Here is a 12,284-nt window from a genome sequence, read left to right as displayed (position 1 = left end):
CTCTTCTTATCGGACCTATCACAATGATTGCTCCTACTGAGCCCGTCCTCTCCTCCAATTCGGCCACCCCCATCACCCAGTTCCACCCTGAAATCACTCGGGAGGCTTTGGAAGAAAAGGTCATTCTCATTGTGGGTACGTATTTCCCATTGTGTCTTCCATCACTCATCCATTATCAATGCTAACCCACGTTTGGAACAGGAGGTGCCAATGGTATCGGCGCTAGTCTTGTCGAGCTTTGCTGTGAAAACAACGCCTACGTATGCATTGGCGACATTGATTCTACTGCCGGTGCACCCTTGAGCCGGAAGTGTCGCGAGAAATGGCCTGTCTACTGGGACCCCTCTGGTCCCCCGAAACCTCCGCGCTCCTCCTTCCAAGAGACCGATATCACGAACTACCAATCTGTGCTGGATCTCTTTGACTTTACGTTCAAGACCTACAAGCGCATCGACCATGTCGTCGTTACTGCTGGCAGTATGGAACCAAAAGAGAATTGGTTTGACAATGCTCTAAGCCTTCAGGCTGTGCGCGAGGTAAGCTACCCACAGCACCTACCTACTGAGTGATTTCGCTAACCATGATAAGCCCCCATCCACCAGAGACCTCGACGTCAACCTCACTGGAACGCTCTACGTCGTTCGTCTCGCTGGCGCCTACCTCCGCCACAACCGTGGCCCGGGTGTGGATCGCTCCATCACTCTTTTCTCTTGCGCCGCAGGGTTCAAGGAGACCCCGGGAGTGTCTGTTTACCAGGCAGCCAAGCACGGTGTGCAAGGCCTGATGCGCTCGCTGCGTCCCTATTTTATCCACCCTTACAAGCACAACATTCGCATTAACACCATCTGCCCCTGGATGACCCAGACTCATCCTGCTGTAACGAAGAAACTGTGCGACCGATGGGAAGAGGAGGGCCTCCCCATCAGCTCTCCCCTCCAGGTCGCTCAGGTGGCTGCTGGTGTCCTCGTGGACGACTCACTGAACGGCACCTCTATGTACGTCGAGGGTGGCCGCGCCTGGGAAATCGAGGCGAACCTCGATCGTCTCGAGCCACAATGGCTAGGTGAAGTCCCTGCGAAGACTCTTGCTCGGGGACAGAAGGTGTTGAAAGATGCCTGGGCTGCATGAGAAATGCCCACCACACGACTACTAAAAATACCTTTTCCGGTGATACCCATAGCGTTGGCCAGGCTGGACACTTGGTCAAATTTCCTTGATATATGATAGGTATACTATCAACTATATAAAGAAAAGAATGTATGTATGAAGTTATGACAAATAAATGACACGGTTTTACGATTTGTTGATTGCGAGGAGGCGCGAGGCTTTGTTGCAGTTTGTCGCATGCGCTTTGATACATCCGGTATAGCCCGATATGTGCCGCACGTGATACTCGTAAGCAACACCTTTTCCGTATCCCTCCGACACGGTTTTCCATTCGGGGGAAGCTCATCTGTGCTGCAGTTCTAGAAGCATATCGTAAAGCCAGACTCTAGTATTGAATGGTTGCCATCACCTTATCGCACCGTCTCCTCATTACATACCTGATGCTTGGGTCTCTGAGAAAAACACTGATATAGTGCTAAGAACCAAAGAATCAATGCTACTACTCCTGGAGTATGAATAAAAAAAACTATTCAAAGCACCAAGCTCTTATATCGAGTACGAACTACATAGTATGATTCAGCCTTGTTTTTCTATCTACACGTACCATTCATAATAGTACGAAATCGTGCGATTCAGCTTTCCTTCTTCGAAATCTTTCGCCTGTTCAACAGTCAGCCAAAGCAGTAGCACAAAGACGAAATCTTACCAAGGCATCAACAAAATAATCCACCATCTCATCCTCTCCTTCAATCCATTTTCGTTGTCTTGGAGACATATCACCACTCTCTGGAAATGTCTGGGCAGAATCAAAGTCTATCCAGAGTACCCTGTCGTCCTCCGATAAGGACACCATCATATTGCGAGGCTTCGGATCAGCATGGAGAACTCCAGCCGCGTGAATATCGTCGAGGATCTCACGGAATTTAGTCAGGCGTTTCGGTGAGTAGTTGGATAGGTCGATTTGCTGCAGGTTTGGAATATACTCGATAAGGACAGCATTGGGCGGTAATTTGTCGTTTAGGAACATCTCAAGATTTGGCCAATCAGCCGGTTGAATCTTTCTAATTGTTCCATAGAAGTCTGGGATAACCCCCCTCTGGCATAAGCCCCTCGATTCTAGTCGATGGTAGGCGGTAGACTCGGAGATGAAGAGATTGACTTCCCGGTAAGGGGGATCCCACTCGGACGGACCCCTATCATGATACTTTGATCATAAGTGAGAAGGCAGTGACGGGATGGGAATAATTACTTACCACCTTCATGACACATATTCGTTCCCTGAAACGGACTTTGAATACCACGGAGTACTTACTCTCCTTTAGCTTTTCGAGGAATTCAACCTCGGGTGGGTTCAATTCAATCTCTTTAGACATGAGGGCTATGTGAAATTTGCGAGTGGAAGATGAGGGTTGATTGTGAGTTGTATGCTGCCTTGTCTATCCAGTTGATGAGGGATGCAAGCCTGCTCATCCCTTGCGGGGATTCAATGTCATGCATAGTGCCCGAGGCATAAATGTCCTCATTCATCGACTGGACTCGGATTCTGCCCTATCCGGTTGAACTGTAACGAAATGCCACTTTGCTGATGACAACAACTGCATACTGTATCAACTACGGCGTATGGTTAATCATAATTCCTGATAACAAATAAAAATAAGCCGATCGCATGCAGTGTCAAAAGGGGGATCTACCGTCATCTGTCCTGTCCGCTATTCGTTTCCTTGCAGGGCTTTACATATCCTCCACCATGATGAACGAGAACAGGCCACGTGAGCTCATCAATCAGTCTAACCCTATCGGACTGAAAGCACAGCATCAACAAGGCCAACCTTATCGTTAGCGCTCGTAAAAGTATGGGAAACATGTTTCGGGTCAGATCAGACCATATTGAGACGAAGACTTCTTATTAACCAAGAGGTGTGACAACTTTGGTTATTTCACATCAGATATTAGCCGAAGGGAATTAAAAGTCCCGGGAAATTGCTTGGAAGAGATGCACTATCTACCAAGGATCATGATAACTTGTATCATTTGGGGAAGTGGATAGTGTTGTGATTATTTTTCGCAGTGTGCGAATAGCGACAGGACTAACTAAGAAACGAAGAACCTCATACTAAGGCATCGACGCATCTCTCCTCTACGCTACGCGGATGAAAACGCCGTGCATCCATAGCACGGTGGCGTAATATTGAGAAAGGAGGTTGTACAGTAGCTTGAAAGCTTCATAAAGCCTCAAGCCCGCGCACGTGGAGTTCGGGCAAGCTACCGTTGAGCTGTCAGAGGTGCGGCCCCAGCGTCGGGCTGTTAAGAGCTTCGGTTAAATTCACATGAGCATGATATGGGTTGCCTGATAGTAATTTATGGTTGGTGGTGACTTCTGAGGTCTGTGTTGCGTCTGCGCTAGCCCGCAGGTGGCGGGATCCTATATCATCCACTAGTCTGTAAAGGCTTCATCCTTGCCCAATGAAACCCGTCTAGCCGGGTCTGTACATCCCTCGGTTAGATACAGTGATCGGGGACTGCTGATTAACTAGAGCTTCATGGTCTAATGTATGCGCCTTGAGGCAGGCAGAGAATGGGAGCGAGGTTACGACACATTACCTATGTCTTCTTGTGTAACGACCAAAACATTAAATAACATATAGGTAATGACTTGCTGGTGAGTGGGATGCCATGTACGAGGCCCAGGATTAACAAAAACAAGCGGTGGCGCTGTATCCAATCCAGCCAGCCGCGGCTTGCTTTTCCACGGGAAATCAGCTACTACTACTGCAACCAGGAAATGTGACCATCTGAATGTAGCTAGTGGCAACCACCATGTCACGCGTAAATCAAAGCTTGGTTAATGTATCACAAGTGGCTTGATTGAGTAGTGATCCAAAACGTGAATCATTACTGGGACTGAAAATGCTTTTCTCTGCACGTAGCCGAGGGGTCGGCAGAAAAGCCTAGAAAACGGCAGGGGCTTAATGACTACTTGGCAGGGCTTGGTATATTCTTAGCATTCAGAACATTACCTACAGATCATTCAGTTTTGCAACCGCTCGACAAAACGTGAAGTCTTAATCCCTTCGTGTCACTGTTTAACACAAAACAACTGGATTGATGCTACCACACACGTGTCGCGTGGTTAATATCTTGCCCGGAACTAGCTAGAATCGAGAATGGCCTCCTATTGCAAGGATTCAGTAACACCAAAGGCTTGTAACCTGGCCCCCTAGCTAAGTCCTTCACAACCAATCCCAACGCGCTGTGGCGTGAGATATTCCGCCAACCACCAGCCGAGGTTTACAGAATCGAGGTCCATGCGGGATCTCAGGAGTCATCTGGGGCCCCGCATCCCCAATTGGCATTTCCCCCGCAAAGCTGGTCATCGCTGGATAATGTTGGTGGTTTCCAGCTAGTAGCCCTTTCTGCCCGGGCCAATGGGGTAATTTTGTGGAGAAAGCAACCACATGTTCAACCACGTTAGTGACCTAGACTTGTCTCAATTTGAGTTCATTTAGCTCGTATTTTCAAGGCCTGCATTTCACTTGCTCCTTGCTGCTTATTCCTGCTGTGGTGGAAAGGGGGAAAACGCCGGGCGGCACTCCCAGGTCACACAGTTACATGGGTAGGATAGTCAAGTCAATTTAAGACCTGGATCCCGCCCTTTTGGCCGACGCTTTTCCCTCTTTCCCCCCCGTGAGACTTTCTATTCCCCGTAGCTCTCCCTCAAAGTGACACGGTGGTAAAGCCTGAAATCCGACAAGATGGCGGCAGAAAGCGTCGCCGAACAGCGGGATGAGAAGCCTCAGAGCGAGAAGGTGGACATCCACCAGTCTGAGGTTCTGGACAACCCCGATCTTATGCATGAAGCCTTTGATGGTGAGAATTACGAGCATCAAATGGGTGTCTGGGAGGCTGCTAAGCAGTACCCTTGGGCTTGCTTCTGGGCGTTCATCATGTGTTTCACTATCGTGAGTCTCTTCCACATCCACCCAGACTAATGGCGATGCTGAAATACTTATGACTCCCAGGTCATGGAATCGTTCGACATGTTCCTCAACACCAATTTCGTCGCACTTGATCACTTCTCCAAGGTCTTCGGCGTCGAAACCTCACCGGGTGTCTATGCGATCCCGACTAAATGGCAGAGTGCTCTGTTCCAGTCTGGTCAATGCGGTGCCTTCGTGGGTGTATATCTGGCGGGACCGATCACCAACAAGATCGGATACCGCTGGACGACTATGCTGGGTCTGGTTCTCATGAACGCGACGATTTTCATCTCATTCTTCGTAAGTGGCCTGCGTACACCCGTGTCAGTTCCACCTCACCTAATACCTTCCTGCATAGGCGAACTCCCTCACTCTGCTCGTGGTCGGCCAAGCCCTAGAAGGTGTCCCATGGGGTTTCTTCATCGCCAACTCCCCAGCCTACGCCAGTGAAGTCGTTCCCCTTCCCCTCCGCGCTGCAGTCACCGCAACCTTGCAAATGAGTTGGTCCATTGGTTCCATCATCGTCGCGGGTGCTACATATGGCTACAACTCTCTCGAGACGCAATGGGAATGGCGCGCACCACTTGCCCTGCAGTGGATCTTCCCGGTACACCCTCTTCCTCCAATGCCCGTTACTCAACGACCACTAATGAGCAATGTCCCCTCTAGACTCCCCTCATGGTCCTCCTCTTCTTCGCCCCCGAATCCCCCTGGTGGCTCATTCGCCGCGGCCGCAAAGAAGAAGCCCTGAAATCCATCAAACGCCTCGGCGCCAAAACCGAAGCACAAGCCCACCAATCCCTCGCCATGATCGAACGTACAGTCAAGATCGAAGAGGAAACAGGTGGTAACCCCACGCTACTCGATCTCTGGAAGGGTACCGATCGCAGACGAACAATCATTACCTGTCTCATCTACGCGTCGCAGAATTTCGCGGGTAACTTGATCGCGAACCAGGCTACATACTTTTTCGAGCGTGAGTTCCCAACCGACATCCCAGCTGTCCCTATCGTCGAAGTCTCTCTAAAAATTAATTTGTATACAGAGGCCGGCATCTCCGCCGACAAAGCCTTCCAACTGAACCTCATCACAACCTGTCTTCAATTCGTCGCCAACGCCGTTTCCTGGGTCCTCACCTCATGGTTCCGCCGCCGCACTGTCTTCCTCTACGGTACCGCCACAAACATCGTCTTCCTGTTCATCCTCGGAATCATCGCCTCCGTACCACAGAACCACAAGACGAATTACGCGCAAGCCTGTCTCGGTGTGATCATTTCCGTGGTCTTCGCCGGCGCACAAGGCCCCATCTCGTACACTATCATCTCCGAGACATCATCGGTGCGGCTCCGCGCGCTAAGCACAGCTGTTGGACGGTCCGCGTACTACATTACTGAAATCCCGATGATTTATCTGTCGTCCCGGATGCTGAATACCACAGGGTGGAACTTGGCCGGCAAGTGCGGGTATGTCTGGGGATGCACGGCGCTGGTGGTGTGGGTTGGAGCGTACTTTGGATTGCCTGAATTGAAGCATCGGTCGTATCGTGAGGCGGATATTTTGTTCAAGAGAAAGATTTCTGCGAGAAAGTTCAAGACGACGGAGATTGGGGTCGATGAGAACGAGTAGTGGGTTGATTTGGGGTGTTGTGGGGTGGAAGGTGAGGGGGTGGTTGTAGTATGGGGATCTTTTGAGATTGGTAGTATAGTAGTGAATTATGGAGTTCATTGGGATAATCTTGGTCTTCTGCTGGGTTGCTGGGTATGTTGATGCCCATGTAGGTGGTAGACGAGTGCTGTCAGCGGCCGCTGGTTGACGCGATTGTACGCGCCGTTCCGGATCTTGGCATTGCTTGTAGAGGGTGGTGGTCGTATAGAAAGCTTAGCATGGGGTATCTCTTTGCAGTAATTTGTTATATGATAATTTGGTGGGAAGTCGCTCTAGGATAGGCAGTAAGGCTGTGATTGCAGGCAAGAATCGTATGGCAATTGCTTTATCTGGGTATCTTAACTAAGCAAGTAGAAATGCAAAGATAGCAAAACGGCATCAATGCCCTAGAAAGAAAAAGAAGAACGAAAGAGAGGTGCGTCGGATAAGCTGGTACTCTCAAAATCCAGGAACTCTCGGGGTAAATCCAACGATAAGAGAAGGCGGAGTAAAAATGTCTTCGGCGTCAATGCTAGGCTCTGCGGCATGAAGAAGCTGCGTCTATTACCAATTCCAGTCAGTGATGAGCTGGCAGTATTTCCCTCGTGCAACTCACATTAAACTTCATAAGAATCAATACAACAACTTTCTTCAATTCCATCCAAACCACCTGGGCTTCGGGATGGTCGCGCACGCAGCGGTTGAAGGAGATCAATCCCTGCTCCATCCGGCTTCGCTGTTGTGCATCTGCCATAAGCCACCGCTCAGGTCGAAATGAATGGACATCATTCCCAAATGTCTCGCTGTCGAAGTGCAGAACATGGGAGTTCCATGTTAGGATCGTATTTTTGCGAACCGAAAACCCTGCCACTGTGACACCATCTACTGCTGCTTTGATCTCCTCTTCAAAATCCACTGACAGCCGCATCGTCTCTTTCAGCACGGCATCAAGATAGGATAATCTGTTCAGCTCTCTCCACCGAGGTATGTCTGACAGCGATCCAATGCCAAACGAAGTGTCTATCTCGAACCGAAGTCTATCAAGAAAGTCCTGGTGCCTCAATAGAAAGTAGAATAACGATACGAATGTAGCCGCAGCACCATGGGCTCCACGCACAGCATTAGGAGATGGCCTCGTCCGGCTTCCATCGCACGGCCGTGGTTGGCTAGGTAAAGTGCCAGTTGAGCTACCTGCACCATTCTCTCCGACAGAAACAGTAGGCGCGGCGACTGGTAATGTCGCACAGGTTGCTAGCCGACGTCCGCGATCTCTCTTCAGTGCCGTCACCGGGCTTCGGATGAGCATGTATTCAACTGTCGAGAATACACTCAGCCATCTGCTTCCGCTTCCCCTCGAATTGTTATGTCTTTCTTGTAGTAAACCATCAGCAGTAAGCTGGTTTATAAACGTCGTGGCAAATATGCGCAGTGACGAGGTTATATCCAACACACGGTATCTTCGTATCGCTTTGATGAGTTGTTTCGTGGACGGATCGATTACTCCTTCGTACTCGGGTATCCCCTGAGAGCGTTCCCAGGTAGGATGTGTTGTCTGAAGAGTGTCCGAGCTGATGGTGACGCTATTCAAGGGCATTGTATTTCTATGTTGGAGTTCTGGTGACTGCGAGGATTAGCAACTATCACTCGAATACCAGCTGAGCACGTACCCCGCCATCGACCCCATGATCTAGATGACCTATAATCGTTCCGTCTGCGACACTGAGGAAGCGCGGTCCCAACCGCACAACCGTGCCATATATCCGGTGAAGACTCGACAGACGCCGACCATAGTGAGATTTATTGCGAACACATATGCGCCAAAAGTCCGACCATCCAGCGACTGAAGGACCAGGGATAGCACGTAGACGACTATAATTGCGGAGGGCGCGCAAGACTGTCAGCACGGCGAGCAGTAGAACTGCAACGGCGCCTACCCCCATGGCGGAAGCTGGAATGCTGGTTCATTGTCCGGCACAGTGATTGGAATGGTTTTGGTTATATCGAATGATGATGACACTCTGGCGGGATAAACACATCATCGTCTCCCATTTCTCACAGCCGCGATATCCCGAGTCGAGAAAATGAATCGGAGCAGGCCGGCAGTGAAGTCATGGGCTCCAAGATACGCGACACGTCTAAAAGGTCCCCAGGCACCCGCACGCGAGTGGGTTCAGGCCTGAACTTTAAACCGGCAGTGCCTGGGTGTGAATAATGGCACCAGGTCATTACGTGATAAGAATTGGTGCCCCTCAGGGGGGTCCGTTGTCGGTCGGGCCGAGGTGCGGCCACTCTGCTTCCAGCATTGTTTGGCTGCAACACAACACAATGTGGGGTCTCGCAATGTAACGGCAGATAAGTCGTCTGATCACATCTAAGTCATCGACATTTCTCATGAGGTCGTAGGATTGGATGAAGATAGCAACCTGTCAAGGGGTGGCATTTAGTTCTGCCTGCACAGTAGCCCGCCTTAAGTCCATCTCACGCTTGACCGTGGAAAGGCCGATCGCACGGGAATCGAGCAGTCCTTTGGCTTGGGCGCCAACGGCTGGCTACAATCCACCAAAGGAACACTTATCGGGTGGAGTCCGAGCTCCCATCAGTGTTGCTGGATCGGTGTGTATTCCAGCCACTCCTTCTCCAACCCCGGTGAGATCCATCCCACGTGTCTGGTCCCCTCATCTCCGCTGTATTGTGGACGTTGATCGGCATCTCCAGCCGTGGGCAGCATCCGCAACAGCAAGCCTAGAGTGCTTCAGACTCACCAATCCCCTGCAATAAAGTGGTGTGCGACATGGTGATTGTGATCTATCAATAGCAGTGCGGTCTGCCATGGCTCAGAGAAAAGGACGAAGTGGGCTGCAGCAGCGAGCTGCAGAGCACCAGCCCAATGCGAGACGGTCGATGGTCGCGTGCGTCAGCAATATGCTAGGGTCCTAGGCTAGTCAGCTAATATCCCTTTGTAGGTGTAACCGATGCCGCAACAGAAAGACCCGGTGCGCTGGCAACCCACCCTATCCATGTGCTGCATGTGCAGAGGTGGGCCAACAGTGTGTCTACTCGGAAGCTGAGAAGCGCGTCTCGATTCCCGAAAGGTGAGCCTGGAAGCCTGGAAGGAACGGAATAGATGCCTGAATAGGTGACCAACATTCTTTAGCTACTTTCGTCAACTTCGCGCCCAGGCACAGGCCAGCCGTCGAGGTTTGAAATATCATTCCATCTTCATTCATCGGCACATTGACTGATTAATCGCTTCGTGCAGATGAAGGTCGCCCACTGTCTCTCCCCAACCCCCCTACGTCCATCCAGAGCAGTCCCTATAATAATGTGGAGGTGCCTCTCGAGCGAGATGACTGGTGGTACAATGAGACAGGTCACGTCTTCTTGAATCGGTCAGGAGAACATCGTGAGCTTGTCTTGAGGTCCCGATGCCTGCGTAGCTGAGCTGATCAATGGACAGATTATGTCGGGGCATCTTCCACCACTCATTTGGCGAAACGCCTAAACCCCTCATCAACTAACTTGGCATTGGATATGCGGCCATTGTACGATGACCCTCTATCTCTACGTCGCTCGGCTCCGCGGGTTCTTCCCCAACTACCCCCATTCGAGTACGCTAAACGACTGTACTGGGTACAGTATGTCTACATTGGAACAATATTTTCCCTGATTCAGCCCCATGATTTCGAAGAGCGACTCCATCTCGTTTACAGCCAACCTCCAGACGCACTCAGCCGAGAGTCGTGTCTAGTCTACTGCCAGGTGTTACTAGTCATAGCCTTCGGCCTAATGTATTCGGTGAACCAGTGGTCTGGAGATGACGGGCCTCCGGGATTCAAGTATTTCAAACATGCACTACGCTTCTTACCCGACATCCACGAGGAAGGCTCTATCTTCTTCGTGGAGGTCCTTTGCTATGTTGCGTACTATATGCAGAATCTCAATCGTCGAGATGCTGCGTTCCTTTATGTGAGTTCCCCGTCCACACGATAACTTCGACCGCTAATGCAGGGCATATAGATCGGTCTTGCTCTTCGCATGGCCATTTCACTGGGACTTCATCAAGAGGTCCTTGACCCAGACGTTAGTGAAGAAGATCGGAATCGTCGGCGGCGGGCTTGGTGGTCGGTGTATAGTCTGGATCGGTTAATCTCACGTCTCTCTCGCCCATAGTACTTACTAACCCGTAATAGACTTCTGTCTGTGAAATCTGGTAATCCGATCACGATCCACGATGAGGATATTGGTACAACATGGCCGCAGCCTGCAGTAAGTAATGAGGAAGTCCATCGCCTAGTTTCTTCTAACATTAATTAGAGCGCAACTGAGGTGGTCCCTTGGCCATCAGTGGTTCTCACCTACTATACACAATTGTCTCGGATTTTGGGTAGGATAGGCGAAGGTTTGTGACCGACTCATCATTGCCTCAAACAGAGACTCCATTGACATATTACGAAGAAATTTATCGCAAGAAGCCACGATCGGGCTCGAACTTGCTAGCGTCTGTGCAGAGTATTACGGATGAGCTTTCTGACTGGCTGCGACGTATACCTGATCGTCTCCGTATCGACTTCTCCACACTGAGTACTCACATCAATCGGGAGTCGGTCTCGATATTTTTACACTTTTATTCCTGTGTCAACATGACCGCACGGCCTTTGGTCTTCTACGTCATTCAACGTCGGCTCGATGCTGAAGAGGGGGGCTCTGCAACCGTGGACTGGAAAGAAGGGCTATCGCAAAACACCGTAGCGGTGATTGAGAGCTGCGTGGCAGCAGCTCGGGCCACCACCCTTATAATGGATGCAGCAGCGAAACACAACTTGGTCGGTATGTTTATCTCGCCATTTGCTTAAACTCATCTTCAGGCTCCTTTTTTAATACTGTGTTTAGCTACGTACGGCTACCTAGACGGAGAGTACATCTTTTCCGCCGCCCTTTTGCTTGTGATGGTCAATGCCGCATTCCCATACAACACTGCTAATGCACGAGCGATGGAGATATCGATTAATCTGCTTCGCAGCATGGCTGACCGAGGCAACACCAACCTGGCTGCTCGTCACTCCCTTCTTCTTGAATTACGATCTTCTATTGGTCAGAAGAGCTGCAAGCAAGGAGACGCTGCGGGAGTGCCCGTTACGCCCAATAGCACACAGCAGCCAACGCCGTCACAGAACGCAGTCGATCACCCGACGGGGGAGGCTTCTTGGACCCCACAGCAAGAAATACCGTCGATGCAGGAGATCTCGTTTAACTTTGATGTCAACGACGATCCCGGACTGTGGGAGGAGGTTCTAGGCCAGATTGACATTGATATGGATACTGACTGGATTGAGAATACTTTAAAGAAATGAAATACCCTCTAGTATATACAGTGAAGAACTTGAAGAATTTCTTGGACGTTACTCGTCCCTTAGCTTCTGTATTCGTAGTCGAGTTAGCGTGGTGTGGTGTGTGAATTTGCTCTTTCAATGTTGAAATATATAGTATCATCATTACCTGGCAGTTGTTCTACGACTCCCCGCAACGTACTCAGTATTCATTTATTTCAATGGAGAA

At 50.3% G+C, this 12,284-nt stretch overlaps 5 protein-coding genes across 5 annotated transcripts; 3 read left to right on the top strand and 2 right to left on the bottom strand.

Moving 5' to 3' along the window:
• Positions 1–19: 19 nt before the first annotated feature.
• Positions 20–1,293, top strand: BDQ94DRAFT_180822 (putative 3-hydroxyacyl-CoA dehydrogenase). The gene is made up of 3 exons (XM_026773737.1): positions 20–135; positions 202–536; positions 589–1,293. The coding sequence occupies exons 1-3, from the start codon at positions 24–26 to the stop codon at positions 1,126–1,128; spliced, it is 987 nt and encodes a 328-aa protein (XP_026623813.1). The 5' UTR covers positions 20–23; the 3' UTR covers positions 1,129–1,293.
• Positions 1,294–1,701: 408 nt separating this feature from the next.
• Positions 1,702–2,480, bottom strand: BDQ94DRAFT_172560 (uncharacterized protein; the record flags this gene model as incomplete). The annotated part of the gene is made up of 3 exons (XM_026771975.1): positions 1,702–1,767; positions 1,814–2,311; positions 2,361–2,480. 3 exons carry the CDS (start codon positions 2,478–2,480, stop codon positions 1,702–1,704), a joined length of 684 nt encoding a protein of 227 aa, XP_026623812.1.
• Positions 2,481–4,481: 2,001 nt separating this feature from the next.
• BDQ94DRAFT_148013 (putative MFS maltose transporter) lies at positions 4,482–6,829 on the top strand. Its single transcript, XM_026767122.1, has 5 exons — positions 4,482–5,066; positions 5,127–5,384; positions 5,443–5,691; positions 5,754–6,060; positions 6,130–6,829. Exons 1-5 carry the CDS (start codon positions 4,860–4,862, stop codon positions 6,708–6,710), a joined length of 1,602 nt encoding a protein of 533 aa, XP_026623811.1. The 5' UTR covers positions 4,482–4,859; the 3' UTR covers positions 6,711–6,829.
• On the bottom strand, positions 6,789–8,889 carry BDQ94DRAFT_64692 (putative cytochrome P450 monooxygenase). The gene is made up of 2 exons (XM_026776251.1): positions 8,396–8,889; positions 6,789–8,349 (listed from the first exon to the last, which is right to left on the bottom strand). Exons 1-2 carry the CDS (start codon positions 8,666–8,668, stop codon positions 7,306–7,308), a joined length of 1,317 nt encoding a protein of 438 aa, XP_026623810.1. The 5' UTR covers positions 8,669–8,889; the 3' UTR covers positions 6,789–7,305.
• Positions 8,890–8,909: 20 nt separating this feature from the next.
• BDQ94DRAFT_148007 (transcription factor domain-containing protein) lies at positions 8,910–12,196 on the top strand. The gene is made up of 11 exons (XM_026767121.1): positions 8,910–9,080; positions 9,132–9,637; positions 9,692–9,820; positions 9,883–9,926; positions 9,988–10,131; positions 10,186–10,694; positions 10,746–10,870; positions 10,919–10,994; positions 11,043–11,127; positions 11,184–11,555; positions 11,619–12,196. The coding sequence occupies exons 2-11, from the start codon at positions 9,558–9,560 to the stop codon at positions 12,077–12,079; spliced, it is 2,025 nt and encodes a 674-aa protein (XP_026623809.1). The 5' UTR covers positions 8,910–9,080; positions 9,132–9,557; the 3' UTR covers positions 12,080–12,196.
• Positions 12,197–12,284: the final 88 nt, after the last annotated feature.

This window comes from Aspergillus welwitschiae, assembly GCF_003344945.1.
Source record: "Aspergillus welwitschiae strain CBS 139.54b unplaced genomic scaffold BDQ94scaffold_27, whole genome shotgun sequence".
Lineage (NCBI taxonomy): Eukaryota > Fungi > Ascomycota > Eurotiomycetes > Eurotiales > Aspergillaceae > Aspergillus > Aspergillus welwitschiae.
Note: the sequence above shows the minus strand (reverse complement) of the source record. Positions and strands in the feature narration are given on the sequence as shown.

What these genes read in the sequence shown, in the direction of transcription:
- BDQ94DRAFT_180822 (XM_026773737.1), top strand. Translation starts at nt 24, where the DNA reads ATGATTGCTCCTACTGAGCCCGTCCTCTCCTCCAATTCGGCCACCCCC. An exon ending in AAAGGTCATTCTCATTGTGG is followed by an intron (nt 136 to 201) that starts GTACGTATTTCC and finishes CGTTTGGAACAG; the next exon opens with GAGGTGCCAATGGTATCGGC. An exon ending in GCCTTCAGGCTGTGCGCGAG is followed by an intron (nt 537 to 588) that starts GTAAGCTACCCA and finishes AACCATGATAAG; the next exon opens with CCCCCATCCACCAGAGACCT.
- BDQ94DRAFT_148013 (XM_026767122.1), top strand. Translation starts at nt 4,860, where the DNA reads ATGGCGGCAGAAAGCGTCGCCGAACAGCGGGATGAGAAGCCTCAGAGC. An exon ending in TCATCATGTGTTTCACTATC is followed by an intron (nt 5,067 to 5,126) that starts GTGAGTCTCTTC and finishes TATGACTCCCAG; the next exon opens with GTCATGGAATCGTTCGACAT. An exon ending in CGATTTTCATCTCATTCTTC is followed by an intron (nt 5,385 to 5,442) that starts GTAAGTGGCCTG and finishes CTTCCTGCATAG; the next exon opens with GCGAACTCCCTCACTCTGCT.
- BDQ94DRAFT_64692 (XM_026776251.1), bottom strand. Translation starts at nt 8,668, where the DNA reads ATGGGGGTAGGCGCCGTTGCAGTTCTACTGCTCGCCGTGCTGACAGTC. An exon ending in ATCATGGGGTCGATGGCGGG is followed by an intron (nt 8,350 to 8,395) that starts GTACGTGCTCAG and finishes TAATCCTCGCAG; the next exon opens with TCACCAGAACTCCAACATAG.
- BDQ94DRAFT_148007 (XM_026767121.1), top strand. Translation starts at nt 9,558, where the DNA reads ATGGCTCAGAGAAAAGGACGAAGTGGGCTGCAGCAGCGAGCTGCAGAG. An exon ending in CGCGTCTCGATTCCCGAAAG is followed by an intron (nt 9,821 to 9,882) that starts GTGAGCCTGGAA and finishes AACATTCTTTAG; the next exon opens with CTACTTTCGTCAACTTCGCG. An exon ending in CAACATGGCCGCAGCCTGCA is followed by an intron (nt 10,995 to 11,042) that starts GTAAGTAATGAG and finishes AACATTAATTAG; the next exon opens with AGCGCAACTGAGGTGGTCCC.